Source organism: Nerophis lumbriciformis, linkage group LG25, assembly GCF_033978685.3.
Source record: "Nerophis lumbriciformis linkage group LG25, RoL_Nlum_v2.1, whole genome shotgun sequence".
Lineage (NCBI taxonomy): Eukaryota > Metazoa > Chordata > Actinopteri > Syngnathiformes > Syngnathidae > Nerophis > Nerophis lumbriciformis.
Genome location: NC_084572.2, coordinates 41,051,935 through 41,072,279, shown reverse-complemented (window position 1 = coordinate 41,072,279; position 20,345 = coordinate 41,051,935). Strand labels below are relative to the sequence as shown.

Here is a 20,345-nt window from a genome sequence, read left to right as displayed (position 1 = left end):
TGTTGAAAAAAAAAAATGTACCTAGAAAAAAATTTTTTACCTTACTTTTTTTTTTTTACCTTGAAAATCATTTTTTACCTTAAATTTTTTTTTTTTACCTTGAAAATCATTTTTTACCTTGAAAATCATTTTTAACCTTGAAAAAAAAATGTTACCTTGAAAAAAATGTTTACCTTGAAAATCATTTTTTACCTTGAAAATCATCTTTAACGTTGAAAAAAACTTTTATCTTGAAAAAAAATTTTTACCTTGAAAATCATTTTTTACCTTGAAAATCATTTTTTACCTTGAAAATCATTTTTTACCTTGAAAAAAAATGTTTACCTAGAAAATCATTTTTTACCTTGAAAATCATTTTTAACCTTGAAAAAAAAATTTTATCTTGAAAAAAAATTTTTACCTTGAAAATCTTTTTTTACGTTGAAAATCATTTTTTACCTTGAAACATTTTTTTCACCTTAAAATTTTTTTTTTACCTTGAAAATCATTTTTTACCTTGAAAATCATTTTTAACCTTGAAAAAAAATTTTACCTTGAAAAAAAAATGTTACCTTGAAAATCATTTTTTACCTTGAAAATCATTTTTTACCTTGAAAATCATTTTTAACCTTGAAAAAATTTTTTACCTAGAAAATCATTTTTTACCTTGAAAATCATTTTTTACCTTGAAAATCATTTTTTATCTTGAAAATCATTTTTTACCTTGAAAAAAAATGTTTACCTAGAAAATCATTTTTCACCTTGAAAATCATTTTTAACGTTGAAAAAAAAAATTTATCTTGAAAAAAAAATTTTACCTTGAAAATCATTTTTTACCTTGAAAATCATTTTTTACCTTGAAAAATTTTTTTCACCTTAAAATTTTTTTTTTACCTTGAAAATCATTTTTAACGTTGAAAAAAACTTTTACCTTGAAAATCATTTTTTACCTTGAAAAAAAATGTTTACCTAGAAAATCATTTTTTACCGTGAAAATCATTTTTAACCTTGAAAAAAAAAATTTATCTTGAAAAAAAAATTTTACCTTGAAAATCATTTTTTACCTTGAAAATCATTTTTTACCTTGAAAATCATTTTTTACCTTGAAACATTTTTTTCACCTTAAAATTTTTTTTTTACCTTGAAAATCATTTTTTACCTTGAAAATCATTAACCTTGAAAAAAAAATTTACCTTGAAAAAATTTTTTTACCTTGAAAATCATTTTTTACCTTGAAAATCATTTTTAACCTTGAAAAAATTTTTTACCTAGAAAATCATTTTTTACCTTGAAAATCATTTTTTACCTTGAAAAAAAATGTTTACCTAGAAAATCATTTTTTACCTTGAAAATCATTTTTAACCTTGAAAAAAAAAATGTATCTTGAAAAAAAATTTTTACCTTGAAAATCATTTTTTTTACCTTGAAAATCATTTTTTACCTTGAAAATTTTTTTCACCTTAAAATTTTTTTTTTACCTTGAAAATCATTTTTTACCTTGAAAATCATTTTTTACCTTGAAAATCATTTTTAACGTTGAACATTTTTTTTTACCTTGAAAAAAATTTTTTACCTTGAAAATCATTTTTTACCTTGATAAAAAATGTTTACCTAGAAAATCATTTTTTACCTTGAAAATCATTTTTAACCTTGAAAATCATTTTTAACCTTGAAAAAAAATTTTTACCTTGAAAATCATTTTTTACCTTGAAAATCATTTTTTACCTTGAAAATTTTTTTTCACCTTAACATTTTTTTTTTTACCTTGAAAATCATTTTTTACCTTGAAAATCATTTTTAACCTTGAAAAAAATGTTTACCTTGAAAAAAAAATTTTACCTTGAAAATCATTTTTTACCTTGAAAATCATTTTTAACCTTGAAAAAAATTTTTACCTAGAAAATCATTTTTTACCTTGAAAATCATTTTTTACCTTGAAAATCATTTTTTATCTTGAAAATCATTTTTAACCTTGAAAAAAAAAATTTTACCTTGAAAAATGTTTTTGATTATTGTAACCGAGGGTTTATAAATGTCGCCTATACTGTATGAAACTACAAAATAACAAACACGGAGGCTCCAGTTTACACGAGGACCACTTTATTTACCTTTTTTCAAAAACCTCCTCTCCTCTACAACGTTTCATCACTTCCGCTCTTAGCGCCTTCAAAATAAGAGCTCAAGGCACATACTGCATAACAGCGTATATCAGGAATTTAACATCACAAAGAGGAAAGCTCATAAAATAGGTTACATTATTATTTCTCAACTGTTTGTAAATGTTGACATTTATGAATAAAGGTTTATAAAATAAAAAAAAATAAAAAAAGTCATCATGTAAACACCGACCAGATGGACGAACTCCTCCTGGCAACACCGGCTTTTATTTAGCGCGACTAGCGGGAAATCAGCCTAAAAGTGTTCAATAAAAATAAAAAGCCCGTCATAGCGCAGTTGTTGTTGCCGAGGATCGCAGGTCCGCCCCCGCTCCGGCTCGTCAATTCCTCCGCGCGGGGGTCAGGTTCCCGAGGATTGGGGCGGAGGTTCCCGGGGAACGGGGCGGAGGTTCCCGGGGAACGGGGCGGAGGTTCCCGGGAATTGGGGCGGAAGTTCGGCCGGTGGAAGCTTCGACCTCACGCCGACGGGGAGGATGGAAGTCGTTAGTCGGTGAGGAGTGGACCGAGCGGGGATTGGTTTACCTGCGACGTGTCGGAGGACCGAGGCGACCATGGCGGACCGGCGGACGAGCGGCGGCAGCGAGCCGCAGTTTGGCAAGATGTCTGCGGTCAGAGCAGCTTCCATCGGCCGCCTGCTGAAGAGGGAATGTTGGAGCCTCTTGGACTTTTACGTGAGTAGGAAACTTTCTTCTTCTTTCCTCTCACAACTTAGCTAAACATTGTTCTACTTTATTTAGGACTGTAGTGTTTGCATTCTTTAGAAAAAATAAGTACCACCATAATGACCAACATTAAATACAGTAGTGTAGTAGACCTAAGTATTCATTAAGTACCACCATAATGACAACATTAAATACAGTAGTGTAGTAGACCTAAGTATTCATTAAGTACCACCATAATGACAACATTAAATACAGTAGTGTAGTAGACCTAGGTATTCATTAAGTACCACCATAATGACAACATTAAATACAGTAGTGTGGTAGACCTAAGTATTCATTAAGTACCACCACAACATTAAATACAGTAGTGTAGTAGACCTAAGTATTCATTAAGTACCACCATAATGACAACATTAAATACAGTAGTGTAGTAGACCTAAGTATTCATTAAGTACCACCATAATGACAACATTAAATACAGTAGTGTAGTAGACCTAAGTATTCATTAAGTACCGCCATAATGACAACATTAAATACAGTAGTGTAGTAGACCTAAGTATTCATTAAGTACCACCATCATGACAACATTAAATATAGTAGTGTAGTAGACCTAAGTATTCATTAAGTACCACCATAATGACATTAAATACAGTAGTGTAGTAGACCTAAGTATTCATTAAGTACCACCATAATGACATTAAATACAGTAGTGTAGTAGACCTAAGTATTCATTAAGTACCGCCATAATGACAACATTAAATACAGTAGTGTAGTAGACCTAAGTATTCATTAAGTACCACCATCATGACAACATTAAATATAGTAGTGTAGTAGACCTAAGTATTCATTAAGTACCACCATAATGACAACATTAAATACAGTAGTGTAGTAGACCTAAGTATTCATTAAGTACCACCATAATGACAACATTAAATACAGTAGTGTAGTAGACCTAAGTATTCATTAAGTACCACCATAATGACAACATTAAATACAGTAGTGTGGTAGACCTAAGTATTCATTAAGTACCACCACAACATTAAATACAGTAGTGTAGTAGACCTAAGTATTCATTAAGTACCACCATAATGACAACATTAAATACAGTAGTGTAGTAGACCTAAGTATTCATTAAGTACCACCATAATGACAACATTAAATACAGTAGTGTAGTAGACCTAAGTATTCATTAAGTACCACCATAATGACAACATTAAATACAGTAGTGTAGTAGACCTAAGTATTCATTAAGTACCACCATTATGACAACAATTCTTGCCATGTTAGCATGCTAATGTTTTATGCTGGCACTTTAGCTCATTTGGTACGTTCAAACCTTATAACTACGGATTTCTATCATTAAAAACCATTAACATTTATTAAAAGTACCGGAAATTGGTACCGGTATTGATTCCCAGGTACCGGTTCAAATGTGAGCAGGACCCGTCCCCACTCATATGTCACTCATTTATTCATGACCTCACCTGAACTTTCTTTTGTTGTACCGTCTCTCCAATGTCGCCGCTTCAACCGTGGATATCATCCTCCTAATTAGACTCTGTGAACGTAGTATCTGTTAACATAATGCAACACATGTTGAGGTATGATTAGGTGCCCACGCTGACATGATGAGGCTGTTATTTACATTTTGTTGTACCGTCTCTCCAATGTCGCCGCTTCAACCGTGGATATCATCCTCCTAGTTAGACTCTGTGAACGTAGTATCTGTTAACATAACGCAACACATGTTGAGGTATGATTAGGTGCTGTGTAACTATTACTCACGCTGACATGATGAGGCTGTTATTTACATTTTGTTGTACCGTCTCTCCATTGTCGTCGCTTCAACCGTGGATATCATCCTCCTAGTTAGACTCTGTGAACGTAGTATCTGTTAACATAATGCAACACATGTTGAGGTATGATTAGGTGCTGTGTAACTATTACTCACGCTGACATGATGAGGCTGTTATTTACATTTTGTTGTACCGTCTCTCCAATGTCGTCGCTTCAACCGTGGATATCATCCTCCTAATTAGACTCTGTGGACGTAGTATCTGTTAACATAACGCAACACATGTTGAGGTATGATTAGGTGCCCACGCTGACATGATGAGGCTGTTGTTTACATTTTGTTGTACCGTCTCTCCAATGTCGTCGCTTCAACCGTGGATATCATCCTCCTAGTTAGACACTGTGAACGTAGTATCTGTTAACATAATGCAACACATGTTGAGGTATGATTAGGTGCTGTGTAACTATTACTCACGCTGACATAATGAGGCTGTTATTTATATTTTGTTGTACCGTCTTTCCAATGTCGTCGCTTCAACCGTGGATATCATCCTCCTAATTAGACTCTGTGAACGTAGTATCTGTTAACATAATGCAACACATGTTGAGGTATGATGATTAGGTGCCCACGCTGACATGATGAGGCTGTCATTTACATTTTGTTGTACCGTCTCTCCAATGTCGCCGCTTCAACCGTGGATATCATCCTCCTAGTTAGACTCTGTGAACGTAGTATCTGTTAACATAACGCAACACATGTTGAGGTATGATTAGGTGCCCACGCTGACATGATGAGGCTGTCATTTACATTTTGTTGTACCGTCTCTCCAATGTCGCCGCTTCAACCGTGGATATCATCCTCCTAGTTAGACTCCGTGGACGTAGTATCTGTTAACATAACGCAACACAAGTTGAGGTATGATTAGGTGCATAGCAAGTCCTGTTGCTGTTTGTATTATTTACATTTTGTTTTGCGCTGACAAACCCTTGGAGATAGCGTTGGCGTTACTTGGGAACACTGACAAAAGTTGGCAATCAATTAATGGATGAGTGGCCAAGATGAAAAGGAGTTTTTGTGCCTGGAATGCCACACCTTTTAGGCCCTGGAGCAGCTCTTTGGTGCTGTGGTTGAAGTGGAGAGCCTGGCAAGGGTTAGGACTAGGAATGTTCTTCCTGTTGCAACAAAGCCTGCATGGGCACCAAACATTCTTCTATCTCCCAACACATCTTAGAAGTGTGATGACTTCCCGATAATAAAACCAAATTCTTGGTTTCCTTCCAGCGTGTTGCGTCATCCCGAGAGCGGGCGTGTCGTCACGCTGGGAGCAGTCTGGCATCTGGTTTTAAACTCTCCCTCGGTTAATCCTACATATGTGTCGGATGTGTTAATGTCCTTGCGTGTTACCTTAGATTGGTAAACAACTGATGTTTGTAAGCACCCGCCGTTGAGAGGGCAATTAGGTTTCTTGCGGCAGTTGCAGCCTTTTTGGTTTCGGAGTCGCTCTGTCCGGGGGCCGACGGCTCATTTGCAATTGTTTTGTTGTGGTTTGAGATAATTTGTCGTATATTGTTCATACAGCTGTAGCTCAATTTAATGTTGTTCTTGTTGAATACTTTTCTTAGGGTGTTGCCTTTGGGGAAGTGTTTGTCGATCAGAGTGAGGAATTTGTGGCCAATGTTAGTTGAGACGTTTTTTTGCTGTATGGGGAGTTGTACCAGATGATGTTGTTTCGTTTTCTGTTCTTTTTTGGTTGGTTTCCTGGCGTGGGTTCATAGGTGAGGGTGAAATTGTATCCGCTTTCATCAAGGGCTTTTTGGTACGGGGGGGTTGCTTGGTCAAATTCAGCTTTGCTAGATGACAGCATTGATAGCCTTTTATTAATTCCAGTAGGTATTCTTTTCGTGGTGGTGGGTGGGTGGTTGCTGTCATGGTGCACGTATTGGAGTGTTGTGTTGGATTTCGTGAATGGTTGGTAGCTGTTATTTCTCAGGTTGAAAGTGACGTCAAGGAAGTTGACGGTTTGCTTGTTGGCTTCAATCGTGATCCGTAGGCCGTTCTCTTTGAAAATTTGGCATATGCGCTTCTTGGTATTCTCGCTGCTCCTTGGCGAGGCGCGACACACTGCCAGTCCGTCATCACGGTAAATACCAAGGTTCAGGTTGAGGCTAGCGAGCTGGGAGAGGAGGAAACTCCCAACGAGTTCACACGTTTCTGCTCCGTCCATGACAGCAACCACCCACCCACCACCACGATAAGAATACCTACCGGAATTAATAAAAGGCTATCGATGCTGTCATCTAGCAAAGCTGAATTTGACCAAGCTACCCCCCCGTACCAAAAAGCACTTGATGAAAGCGGATACAATTTCACCCTCACCTATGAACCCACGCCAGGAAACCAACCAAAAAAGAGCAGAAAACGAAACAACATCATCTGGTACAACCCCCCATACAGCAAAAACGTCTCAACTAACATTGGCCACAAATTCCTCACTCTGATCGACAAACACTTTCCCAAAGGCAACACCCTAAGAAAAGTATTCAACAAGAACAACATTAAATTGAGCTACAGCTGTATGAACAATATACGACAAATCATCTCAAACCACAACAAAACAATTGCAAATGAGCCGTCGGCCCCCGGACAGAGCGACTCCAAAACCAACAAAGGCTGCAACTGCCGCAAGAAACCTGATTGCCCTCTCAACGGGGGGTGCTTGCAAACATCAGTTGTTTACCAATCTAAGGTAACACGCAAGGACATTAACACATCCGACACATATGTAGGATTAACCGAGGGAGAGTTTAAAACCAGATGGAACAATCACAAGGCTTCTTTCAGGAACCAGAACCTGCGGAATACTACAGAACTCAGCAAACACATTTGGGACCTCAAAGACAATAATGTTGAATATTCAATAACATGGCAAATTCTTGCATCCAGCACACCTTACAATAGTGGTAATAAAAGATGCAACCTATGCTTGAAAGAGAAACTGTTTATTATTTACCGTCCAGACCTGTCATCCCTCAACAAGCGCAGCGAAATTGTAACAGCATGCCGCCACAGACGGAAACACCTCCTAGGTAACACATGAGCCAATCACCACGCCCCTACGCCAGCCTGTACCCACCCACTCTGTGCCCTATATAAACCATGGTATGTGAATGCTCCCATTAAAATCTCCTGATGATTGAGGGAACCCCTCATGAAACAGGCCTGTAGAGATGAAGTAGTCTTGTGATTTTTTTCCCCACACATACATACAGGTAAAAGCCAGTAAATTAGAATATTTTGAAAAACTTGATTTATTTCAGTAATTGCATTCAAAAGGTGTAACTTGTACATTATATTTATTCATTGCACACAGACTGATGCATTCAAATGTTTATTTCATTTAATTTTGATGATTTGAAGTGGCAACAAATGAAAATCCAAAATTCCGTGTGTCACAAAATTAGAATATTACTTAAGGCTAATACAAAAAAGGGATTTTTAGAAATGTTGGCCAACTGAAAAGTATGAAAATGAAAAATATGAGCATGTACAATACTCAATACTTGGTTGGAGCTCCTTTTGCCTCAATTACTGCGTTAATGCGGCGTGGCATGGAGTCGATGAGTTTCTGGCACTGCTCAGGTGTTATGAGAGCCCAGGTTGCTCTGATAGTGGCCTTCAACTCTTCTGCGTTTTTGGGTCTGGCATTCTGCATCTTCCTTTTCACAATACCCCACAGATTTTCTATGGGGCTAAGGTCAGGGGAGTTGGCGGGCCAATTTAGAACAGAAATACCATGGTCCGTAAACCAGGCACGGGTAGATTTTGCGCTGTGTGCAGGCGCCAAGTCCTGTTGGAACTTGAAATCTCCATCTCCATAGAGCAGGTCAGCAGCAGGAAGCATGAAGCGCTCTAAAACTTGCTGGTAGACGGCTGCGTTGACCCTGGATCTCAGGAAACAGAGTGGACTGACACCAGCAGATGACATGGCACCCCAAACCATCACCCAACCATGCAAATTTTGCATTTCCTTTGGAAATCGAGGTCCCAGAGTCTGGAGGAAGACAGGAGAGGCACAGGATCCACATTGCCTGAAGTCTAGTGTAAAGTTTCCACCATCAGTGATGGTTTGGGGTGCCATGTCATCTGCTGGTGTCGGTCCACTCTGTTTCCTGAGATCCAGGGTCAACGCAGCCGTCTACCAGCAAGTTTTAGAGCACTTCATGCTTCCTGCTGGTGACCTGCTCTATGGAGATGGAGATTTCAAGTTCCAACAGGACTTGGCGCCTGCACACAGCGCAAAATCTACCCGTGCCTGGTTTACGGACCATGGTATTTCTGTTCTAAATTGGCCCGCCAACTCCCCTGACCTTAGCCCCATAGAAAATCTGTGGGGTATTGTGAAAAGGAAGATGCAGAATGCCAGACCCAAAAACGCAGAAGAGTTGAAGGCCACTATCAGAGCAACCTGGGCTCTCATAACACCTGAGCAGTGCCAGAAACTCATCGACTCCATGCCACGCCGCATTAACGCAGTAATTGAGGCAAAAGGAGCTCCAACCAAGTATTGAGTATTGTACATGCTCATATTTTTCATTTTCATACTTTTCAGTTGGCCAGCATTTCTAAAAATCCCTTTTTTGTATTAGCCTTAAGTAATATTCTAATTTTGTGACACACGGAATTTTGGATTTTCATTTGTTGCCACTTCAAATCATCAAAATTAAATGAAATAAACATTTGAATGCATCAGTCTGTGTGCAATGAATAAATATAATGTATAAGTTACACCTTTTAAATGCAATTACTGAAATAAATCAAGTTTTTCAAAATATTCTAATTTACTGGCTTTTACCTGTATACTAGGGCAGGGGTCACCAACGCGGTGCCCGCGGTCACCAGGTAGCCCGTAAGGACCAGATCAGTCGCCCGCTGGCCTGTTCTAAAAATAGCTCAAAGAGCAGCACTTACCAGTGAGCTGCCTCTATTTTTTAAATTGTATTATTTACTAGCAAGCTGGTCTCGCTTTGCTCGACATTTTTAATTCTAAAAGAGACAAAACTCAAATAGAATTTGAAAATCCACGAAAATATTTTAAAGACTTGGTCTTCACTTGGAATAAGCGGTAGAAAATGGATGGATGGATGGGTCTTCACTTGTTTAAATACATTCATTTATTTTTTACTTTGCTTCTTATTACTTTTAGAAATACAATTTTAGAGAAAAAATACAACCTTAAAAATAATTTTAGGATTTTTAAACAAATATACCTTTTTACCTTTTAAATTTCTTCCTCTTCTTTCCTGACAATTTAAATCAATGTTCAAGTAAATGTATTCATTTTTTATTGTAAAGAATAATAAATATTTTAGCTTCTGTTTTTTCGACGAAGAATATTTGTGAAATATTTCTTCAAACTTACTATGATTAAAATTCAAAAAAAATATTCTGGCAAATCTAGAAAATCTGTAGAATCAAATTTAAATCTTATTTCAAAGTATTTTGAATTTCTTTTCAAATTTTTGTTCTGGAAAATCCAGAAGAAATACTGATTTGTCTTTGTTAGAAATATAGCTTGGTCCAATTTGTTAAATATTCTAACAAAGTGCAGATTGGATTTTAACCAATTTAAAACATGTCATCAAAATTCTAAAATGTATCTTAATCAGGAAAAATGACTAATGATGTTCCATAAATTCTTTTTTTTATTTTTTCAAAAAGATTCAAATAAGCTAGTTTTTCTCTTCTTTTTGTCGGTTGAATTTTGAATTTTAAAAAGTCGAAATTGAAGATAAACTATGTTTCAAAATGTTATTTTAATTTTTTTCGTGTTTTCTCCTCTTTTAAACCGTTCAATTAAGTGTTTTTTTTTCATCATTTATTCTCTACAAAAAACCTTCCGTAAAAGGAAAACAAATGTACGACGGAATGACAGACAAATACCCATTTTTTTATATATATATATACATTTATTTATTTAGCTATTCTTGTTTAAATCACACTTACGTGTAACTTACAAATGACAGTATATTTATTTATTTAAGTGTGTATCAAACTGGTAGCCCTTCGCATTAATCAGTACCCAAGAAGTAGTTTTTGGTTTCAAAAAGGTTGGTGACCCCTGTACTAGGGCATCAAATCAGTGTCAGTTGAGTCGGTCCATAGGTTGCCTGTAGGGATTTTTAATGTCCAGCAGATGTCAGTATTTAGTGACACAGTATCGACACAGTATCAATACAGTTTTGCAATGTGTCGAAACGCTTCATGACGCCTCATCAACCCATCACTAGTATGTATATATGTATGTACTAGGGGTGTAACGGTACACAAAAATTTCGGTTCGGTACGTACCTCGGTTTAGAGGTCACGGTTCGGTTCATTTTCGGTACAGTAAGAAAACAACAAAATATACATTTTTGGTTTTTTTTTTATACCAAATTTGCAAAATCTTCCACCAAAAATATTTTTCTTCGTGTAATATTTGATGTGAAGTAATGGGAACCTTGGATAGGTCAATCATTCATAATAACATTGATTTTGATTCAATATTATGTTTTGAGCAATGACAGTTTGAAAGAAAAAAAAAAAACAGCTTTGTTTTATTAGTCAACATTGCAACTTTTTCTAAATGACATTTAACCTTTAAGCTTTTTTATTTCACTTTTTGTTTATTTGAATAGTATTTTTAGAATGTGCCGTGGGCCTTTAAAACATTAGCTGTGGGCCGCAAATGGCCTCCGGGGCACACTTTTGACACCCCTGCTTTAGATAATAAAAATGTGATAAATCTATGGATAAAAAGCAGATGGGCGTTTATCATAACTCTCTCTCTCTCTCTGTCTCTGCCCCTCCCTCACCAATGCTGCTGTTTGTTTTGTTTTTAACCCCTTCTTAACCCTGAACGTACATTGAAAATACACGCAACCCTAACTCAAAATGCCGGACATTTGTGGCGTTTAAGAAACTCCGCCCTGACAGCTCCGCAAAAGAGGACATGTCCGGTGAAAAGAGGACGTATGGTCAGTCTATCCTAGCCCGTTAGCTGCTAGCATGCCGTGTGTTGTGACTCGGTGTGCATTGTTTACACAACGTGCGTTACGCTACTTAATATGTCCGTGTGGAAACTCCTTCGGTACACCTCCGAACCGAACCGGAACCCCCGTACCGAAACGGTTCAATACAAATACACGTACCGTTACACCCCTACTATGTATGTATTTAGGTATATATGTATGTACATATATACATACACATGTATGTACTATGTATGTATGTAACGGACGGAGGGAGGGAAGGAAGGAAGGAAGGAAGGAAGGAAGGAAGGAAGGAAGGAAGGAAGGAAGGAAGGAAGGAAGGAAGGAAGGAAGGAAGGAAGGAAGGAAGGAAGGAAAGAAGGAAGGAAGGAACAAGGAACGACGAAGGAAGGAAGGACGGAACGACGAAGGAAGGAACGAAGGAAGCAACGAAGGAAGGAACAAAGGAACCAACGAAGGAAGGAAGGAAGGAACGAAGGAAGAAACGACGAAGGAAGGAATGAACGAAGGAAGGAAGGAAGGAAGGAAGGAAGAAACGACAAAGGAAGGAACGAAGGAAGGAACAAAGGAAGGAACAAAGGAAGCAACAAAGGAAGGAAGGAACGAAGGAAGGAAGGAATGAAGGAAGGAAGAAACGACGAAGGAAGGAACAAAAAAAGGAATGAAGGAAGGAACAAAGGAAGGAAGGAATGTTCGTTCCTTTGTTCGTTCGAAGGAACTAAGTAACTAACTCTTTAGCCCGGCCCCTGAGTCAATAAGTTTGGTGACGCCTGAAGGAAGGAAGGAAGGAAGGAAGGAAGGAAGAAACGATGAAGGAAGGAAGGAACGACGAAGGAAGGAACGAAGGAAGCAACGAAGGAAGGAACGAAGAAGGAAGGAACAAAGGAAGCAACGAAGGAAGGAAGGAAGGAACGAACAAAGGAAGGAAAGAAGGAAGGAAGGAAGAAACGACGGAATGAAGGAAGGAAGGAAGGAAGGAAGGAATGTTCGTTCCTTTGTTCGTTCGAAGGAACTAACTAACTAACTCGTTAGCCCGGCCCCTGAGTCAATAAGTTTGGTGACGCCTGAAGGAAGGAAGGAAGGAACAAAGGAAGGAAGGAAGGAAGAAACAAACGAAAGAAGGAAAGAAGGAAGGAAGGAAGGAAAGAAGGAAGGAAGGAACGAAGGAAGGAAAGAAGGAAGGAAGGAAGGAACGAAGGCAGGAAGGAACAAAGGAAGGAAGGGACAAAGGAAGGAAGGAACGAAGGAAGGAAGGAACGAAGGAAGGAAGGAAGGAAAGAAGGAAGGAAGGAAGGAAGAAACGACGAAGGAAGGAACGAAGGAAGGAAGGAACGAAGGAAGGAAGAAAGGAAGGAAGGAAGGAAGGAAGGAAGAAATGACGAAGGAAGGAACAAAGGAAGGAAGAAACGACGAAGGAAGGAACGAAGGAAGGAAGGAACGAAGGAAGGAAGAAAGGAAAGAAGGAAGGAAGGAAGGAAGAAATGACGAAGGAAGGAAGGAACGAAGGAAGGAAGGAACGAAGGAAGGAAAGAAGGAAGGAAGGAAGAAATGACGAAGGAACAAAGGAAGGAACGAAGGAAGGAACAAAGGAAGGAAGGAACAAAGGAAGGAAGGAAGGAAGGAAGAAACGACGAAGGAAGGGACGAAGGAAGGAAGGAAGGAAGGAAAGAAGGAAGGAAGGAAGGAAGGAAGGAAGAAACGACGAAGGAAGGAATGAAGGAAGGAACAAAGGAAGGAACAAAGGAAGTAAGGAAGTAAGGAAGGAATGTTCGTTCCTTTGTTGGTTCGAAGGAACTAACTAACTAACTAACTAGTTAGCCCGGCCCCTGAGTCAATAAGTTTGGTGACGCCTGATATAGATCATATACATACATACTATGCAGTAATGATCTACATTCTGTAATCAATGATTATATCACAGAATGGATGGATGTAAGTCGTTAAACATGTGTGTGAACATTTGAGTGGGACCCGGCCCCCTGCTGTAGTGGAAAAGTTGGGGCCCCCGGGTGAAAACTGTTAAGGAGCGCTGATGTAGAATATCTATGATGTATCTATGATGTATCTATGATGTATCTATGATGTAGAATATCTATGATGTATCTATGATGAATATCTATGATGTAGAATATCTATGATGTATCTATGATGTATCTATGATGTAGAATATCTATGATGTATCTATGATGAATATCTATGATGTATCTATGATGTAGAATATCTATGGCGAGCGTCTACGTATTAACTCTCTTGTCATTTGGGACTTGATGACATCATGTATGACATCATGTATGACATCATGTATGACTTTCTGGTGTCATCATAATAATGACATGTGATATAGTAAGAATACTAGCGCTGACACAATGATGACTAAACATGATTTGTCCCCCACTGAAGAGCAAGAGGGAGAACCTCCCTGCCGATGTGGGCGGGGCAGACCCCCGCCTGGTGTCGGTCCCGCCCCCTTCCTCCCAGCTGGACTCCCGGGACCAGCTGTGGCGCCTCCATGTGGCCCTGCTGCAGTGCCGCAGCCTGATGGAGAGCGCCATCGCCAAGGAGGACGAGGAGCTGGGCGTGGACCAGGACCAGGACCAGGACCAGGGCGAGTACGCCAGCCTGAGGTCCACGGTGAAGGAGAGGCTCAAGCTCCTCGCCTTCTGCGTCTCAGAACTGCTCGGTGCCGGGGACGGCCCGGCTGTGGCCACGCCCGCCTCCAGTGACAGCTTGGAGGTGAGCTGCTGCATGGCCTCTGAGCTGGTGAAAGTCTATTGTGGATCACCTGGTTGTGCACACGCTGACATCCAACTTACACTCAAAGATGTTGACAATGACAAGAAATGTGGCACATTTTGTATAATAATAATCATTCTTCATCTAAACAGCAAGATATAAACATCACATCAGTCTTTATCCCAGTGAGAGCAGACGTTGTACTGTAAGTGATTGTTTTATTATGTTTTTATATCTTGTGTATAATACTGATGCTTAGTGATTCACTGAAGCTGCATCTGTTTAGTACACAGCTTCTAAAACTTGTAGGTCATCCTCCTTATATTCAGCCTCAAAAATAGAAGTTTCTGGATCATCATTTGTCCCAAAGTAGTCTTTGTTGTCTCTCATGAAGTCTGTCATGATTAGTAGTCTTCTTCTTCTTCTTCTTGTTGAAGGGATAGTGAACGTTGTGATGTGTCTGTGAAATACGCTGCCAAAATACGTAAATATTACATGTTATTATGAATGTTACTAGATACTACATATATATTTACATCATGTATATATTACATGTTATTATGAATGTTACTACATGACATATATACTTACATCATGTATATATTACATGTTATTATGAATGTTACTAGATACTACATATATACTTACATCATGTATATATTACATGTTATTATGAATGTTACTACATGACATATATACTTACATCATGTATATATTACATGTTATTATGAATGTTACTACATGACATATATACTTACATCATGTATATATTACATGTTATTATGAATGTTACTACATTACATATATACTTACATCATGTATATATTACATGTTATTATGAATGTTACTACATGACATATATACTTACATCATGTATATATTACATGTTATTATGAATGTTACTACATGACATATATACTTACATCATGTATATATTACATGTTATTATGAATGTTACTAGATACTACATATATACTTACATCATGTATATATTACATGTTATTATGAATGTTACTACATGACATATATACTTACATCATGTAATTACATGTTATTATGAATGTTACTACATGACATATATACTTACATCATGTAATTACATGTTATTATGAATGTTACTACATGACATATATACTTACATCATGTATATATTACATGTTATTATGAATGTTACTAGATACTACATATATACTTACATCATGTATATATTACATGTTATTATGAATGTTACTACATTACATATATACTTACATCATGTATATATTACATGTTATTATGAATGTTACTACATGACATATATACTTACATCATGTATATATTACATGTTATTATGAATGTTACTACATGACATATATACTTACATCATGTATATATTACATGTTATTATGAATGTTACTAGATACTACATATATACTTACATCATGTATATATTACATGTTATTATGAATGTTACTACATGACATATATACTTACATCATGTATATATTACATGTTATTATGAATGTTACTAGATACTACATATATACTTACATCATGTATATATTACATGTTATTATGAATGTTACTACATGACATATATACTTACATCATGTAATTACATGTTATTATGAATGTTACTACATGACATATATACTTACATCATGTAATTACATGTTATTATGAATGTTACTACATGACATATATACTTACATCATGTATATATTACATGTTATTATGAATGTTACTAGATACTACATATATACTTACATCATGTATATATTACATGTTATTATGAATGTTACTACATTACATATATACTTACATCATGTATATATTACATGTTATTATGAATGTTACTACATGACATATATACTTACATCATGTATATATTACATGTTATTATGAATGTTACTACATGACATATATACTTACATCATGTATATATTACATGTTATTATGAATGTTACTAGATACTACATATATACTTACATCATGTATATATTACATGTTATTATGAATGTTACTACATGACATATATACTTACATCATGTATATATTACATGTTATTATGAATGTTACAAGATACTACATATATATTTACATCATGTATATATTACATGTTATTATGAATGTTACTAGATACTACATATATACTTACATCATGTATATATTACATGTTATTATGAATGTTACTACATGACATATATACTTACATCATGTATATATTACATGTTATTATGAATGTTACTACATGACATATATACTTACATCATGTATATATTACATGTTATTATGAATGTTACTAGATACTACATATATACTTACATCATGTATATATTACATGTTATTATGAATGTTACTACATGACATATATACTTACATCATGTAATTACATGTTATTATGAATGTTACTACATGACATATATACTTACATCATGTAATTACATGTTATTATGAATGTTACTACATGACATATATACTTACATCATGTATATATTACATGTTATTATGAATGTTACTAGATACTACATATATACTTACATCATGTATATATTACATGTTATTATGAATGTTACTACATTACATATATACTTACATCATGTATATATTACATGTTATTATGAATGTTACTACATGACATATATACTTACATCATGTATATATTACATGTTATTATGAATGTTACTACATGACATATATACTTACATCATGTATATATTACATGTTATTATGAATGTTACTAGATACTACATATATACTTACATCATGTATATATTACATGTTATTATGAATGTTACTACATGACATATATACTTACATCATGTATATATTACATGTTATTATGAATGTTACAAGATACTACATATATATTTACATCATGTATATATTACATGTTATTATTAATGTTACTACATGACATATACTTACATCATGTACATATTACATGTTATTATGAATGTTACTACATTACATATATACTTACATCATGTATATATTACATGTCATTATGAATGTTACTAGATACTACATATATATTTACATCATGTATATATTACATGTTATTATGAATGTTACTACATGACATATATACTTACATCATGTATATATTACATGTTATTATGAATGTTACTACATGACATATATACTTACATCATGTATATATTACATGTTATTATGAATGTTACTACATGACATATATACTTACATCATGTATATATTACATGTTATTATGAATGTTACTAGATACTACATATATACTTACATCATGTATATATTACATGTTATTATGAATGTTACTACATTACATATATACTTACATCATGTATATATTACATGTTATTATGAATGTTACTACATGACATATATACTTACATCATGTATATATTACATGTTATTATGAATGTTACTACATGACATATATACTTACATCATGTATATATTACATGTTATTATGAATGTTACTAGATACTACATATATACTTACATCATGTATATATTACATGTTATTATGAATGTTACTACATTACATATATACTTACATCATGTATATATTACATGTTATTATGAATGTTACTACATGACATATATACTTACATCATGTATATATTACATGTTATTATGAATGTTACTACATGACATATATACTTACATCATGTATATATTACATGTTATTATGAATGTTACTAGATACTACATATATACTTACATCATGTATATATTACATGTTATTATGAATGTTACTACATGACATATATACTTACATCATGTATATATTACATGTTATTATGAATGTTACAAGATACTACATATATATTTACATCATGTATATATTACATGTTATTATTAATGTTACTACATGACATACATACTTACATCATGTATATATTACATGTTATTATGAATGTTACTACATGACATATATACTTACATCATGTATATATTACATGTTATTATGAATGTTACTACATGACATATACTTACATCATGTACATATTACATGTTATTATGAATGTTACTACATTACATATATACTTACATCATGTATATATTACATGTCATTATGAATGTTACTAGATACTACATATATATTTACATCATGTATATATTACATGTTATTATGAATGTTACTACATGACATATATACTTACATCATGTATATATTACATGTTATTATGAATGTTACTACATGACATATACTTACATCATGTACATATTACATGTTATTATGAATGTTACTACATTACATATATACTTACATCATGTATATATTACATGTCATTATGAATGTTACTAGATACTACATATATATTTACATCATGTATATATTACATGTTATTATGAATGTTACTACATGACATATATACTTACATCATGTATATATTACATGTTATTATGAATGTTACTACATGACACATACTTACATCATGTATATATTACATGTTATTATGAATGTTACTAGATACTACATATATACTTACATCATGTATATATTACATGTTATTATGAATGTTACTAGATACTACATATATATACTTACATCATGTATATATTACATGTTATTATGAATGTTACTACATGACATATATACTTACATCATGTATATATTACATGTTATTATGAATGTTACTAGATACTACATATATATTTACATCATGTATATATTACATGTTATTATGAATGTTACTACATGACATATATACTTACATCATGTATATATTACATGTTATTATGAACGTTACTACATGACATATATACTTACATCATGTATATATAACATGTTATTATGAATGTTACTAGATACTACATATATACTTACATCATGTATATATTACATGTTATTATGAATGTTACTACATGACATATATACTTACATCATGTATATATTACATGTTATTATGAACGTTACTACATGACATATATACATACACGCTTTATGGAATGTTTATAACAAAAAAATGAAATTATAGCCAATATTTCAGATAAATAAAGTAATATTTGTGTACATTTAAATGATTTTGATTCAGGTTTCATCTTGAAGGTGACACTAGTGATGGTTTCCTTCAAAACAACTTGAACATTATTGTCTAGATGACACGAAGAAGTGGGCGTGAGAATGATGAACACCTGTGGCGGGTGGTGTGGTGTGGCGGGTGGTGACGCGGTGTCTTCTCCTCCCTCAGCGAGCGGACGGCAGTCTTTTCGAGCTGAAGCTGTTGGTGCTGCGCATCTTCAAGGAGGTGGACTACTGGGCCAAGACTGCGGTGGCCATCTTGCAGACTCTGTCCAAGGAGCCGGCCAGGAACACCCGCCTGAGGAGGAGCATCCGCAGCACCCGGAGATGAAGTGCAGGTGCAGGGGTGAGGTCACAGGGTACTACGCACGTTCCTCGCTCCTGTTTCCGACAAGTTCCATTCGCTTTGTTTTGGATTGCAAGGTTACATTTGTCACTACTTTTGTCACCAGCGATACTAAAACATGGATTATTGCAAAGGTGTCCAAAGTCTGCCTGAGGGCCATTTTTAAACAACCCCTGCAAAATTCATTAAATACTATTATTAAAAAAAAACACATAAAAATGGAATTAAAGAGCAAATGGAAGGAGAAACCGTTTCAATGTTGACTAATAGGACAAAGCTGCCATGCAGGCTGTTGTTTTCTTTAAAACTGTAATAATAATGAATCAATATTATGAATTATTGACCTATTTAAGGCTCCAATTACTTTCTCTTTCTCTTTTGCAATATTTTTTGTGGAAAATATCGTTTTATTTGTGTGTTTTTCATTAAAAAAAAAAGAAAAAGGACATACAACGAACATAAAGAAACGATAAAAACCTCAAATCCACAAATAGATCTGAAGTTGATTTGGACATTTGAAGTAAAAAATAAAATAATGTAATTTGAACACTTTTGTGAGTGGGCTCCTTTTGGGTCCCCGAGAATTTTGGTGGAGATTTCTTTTTTTTACTGTTATTGCTGGAGAAAAAAAA

The 20,345-nt window shown here is 34.9% G+C and overlaps 1 protein-coding gene across 1 annotated transcript; it reads left to right on the top strand.

The window, feature by feature from the left end:
* Positions 1–2,346: 2,346 nt before the first annotated feature.
* Positions 2,347–20,073, top strand: cntf (ciliary neurotrophic factor). Its single transcript, XM_061984435.2, has 3 exons — positions 2,347–2,827; positions 14,045–14,377; positions 19,537–20,073. Exons 1-3 carry the CDS (start codon positions 2,708–2,710, stop codon positions 19,696–19,698), a joined length of 615 nt encoding a protein of 204 aa, XP_061840419.1. The 5' UTR covers positions 2,347–2,707; the 3' UTR covers positions 19,699–20,073.
* Positions 20,074–20,345: the final 272 nt, after the last annotated feature.

What these genes read in the sequence shown, in the direction of transcription:
- cntf (XM_061984435.2), top strand. Translation starts at nt 2,708, where the DNA reads ATGGCGGACCGGCGGACGAGCGGCGGCAGCGAGCCGCAGTTTGGCAAG. An exon ending in GGAGCCTCTTGGACTTTTAC is followed by an intron (nt 2,828 to 14,044) that starts GTGAGTAGGAAA and finishes CCCCCACTGAAG; the next exon opens with AGCAAGAGGGAGAACCTCCC. An exon ending in CCTCCAGTGACAGCTTGGAG is followed by an intron (nt 14,378 to 19,536) that starts GTGAGCTGCTGC and finishes CTCCTCCCTCAG; the next exon opens with CGAGCGGACGGCAGTCTTTT.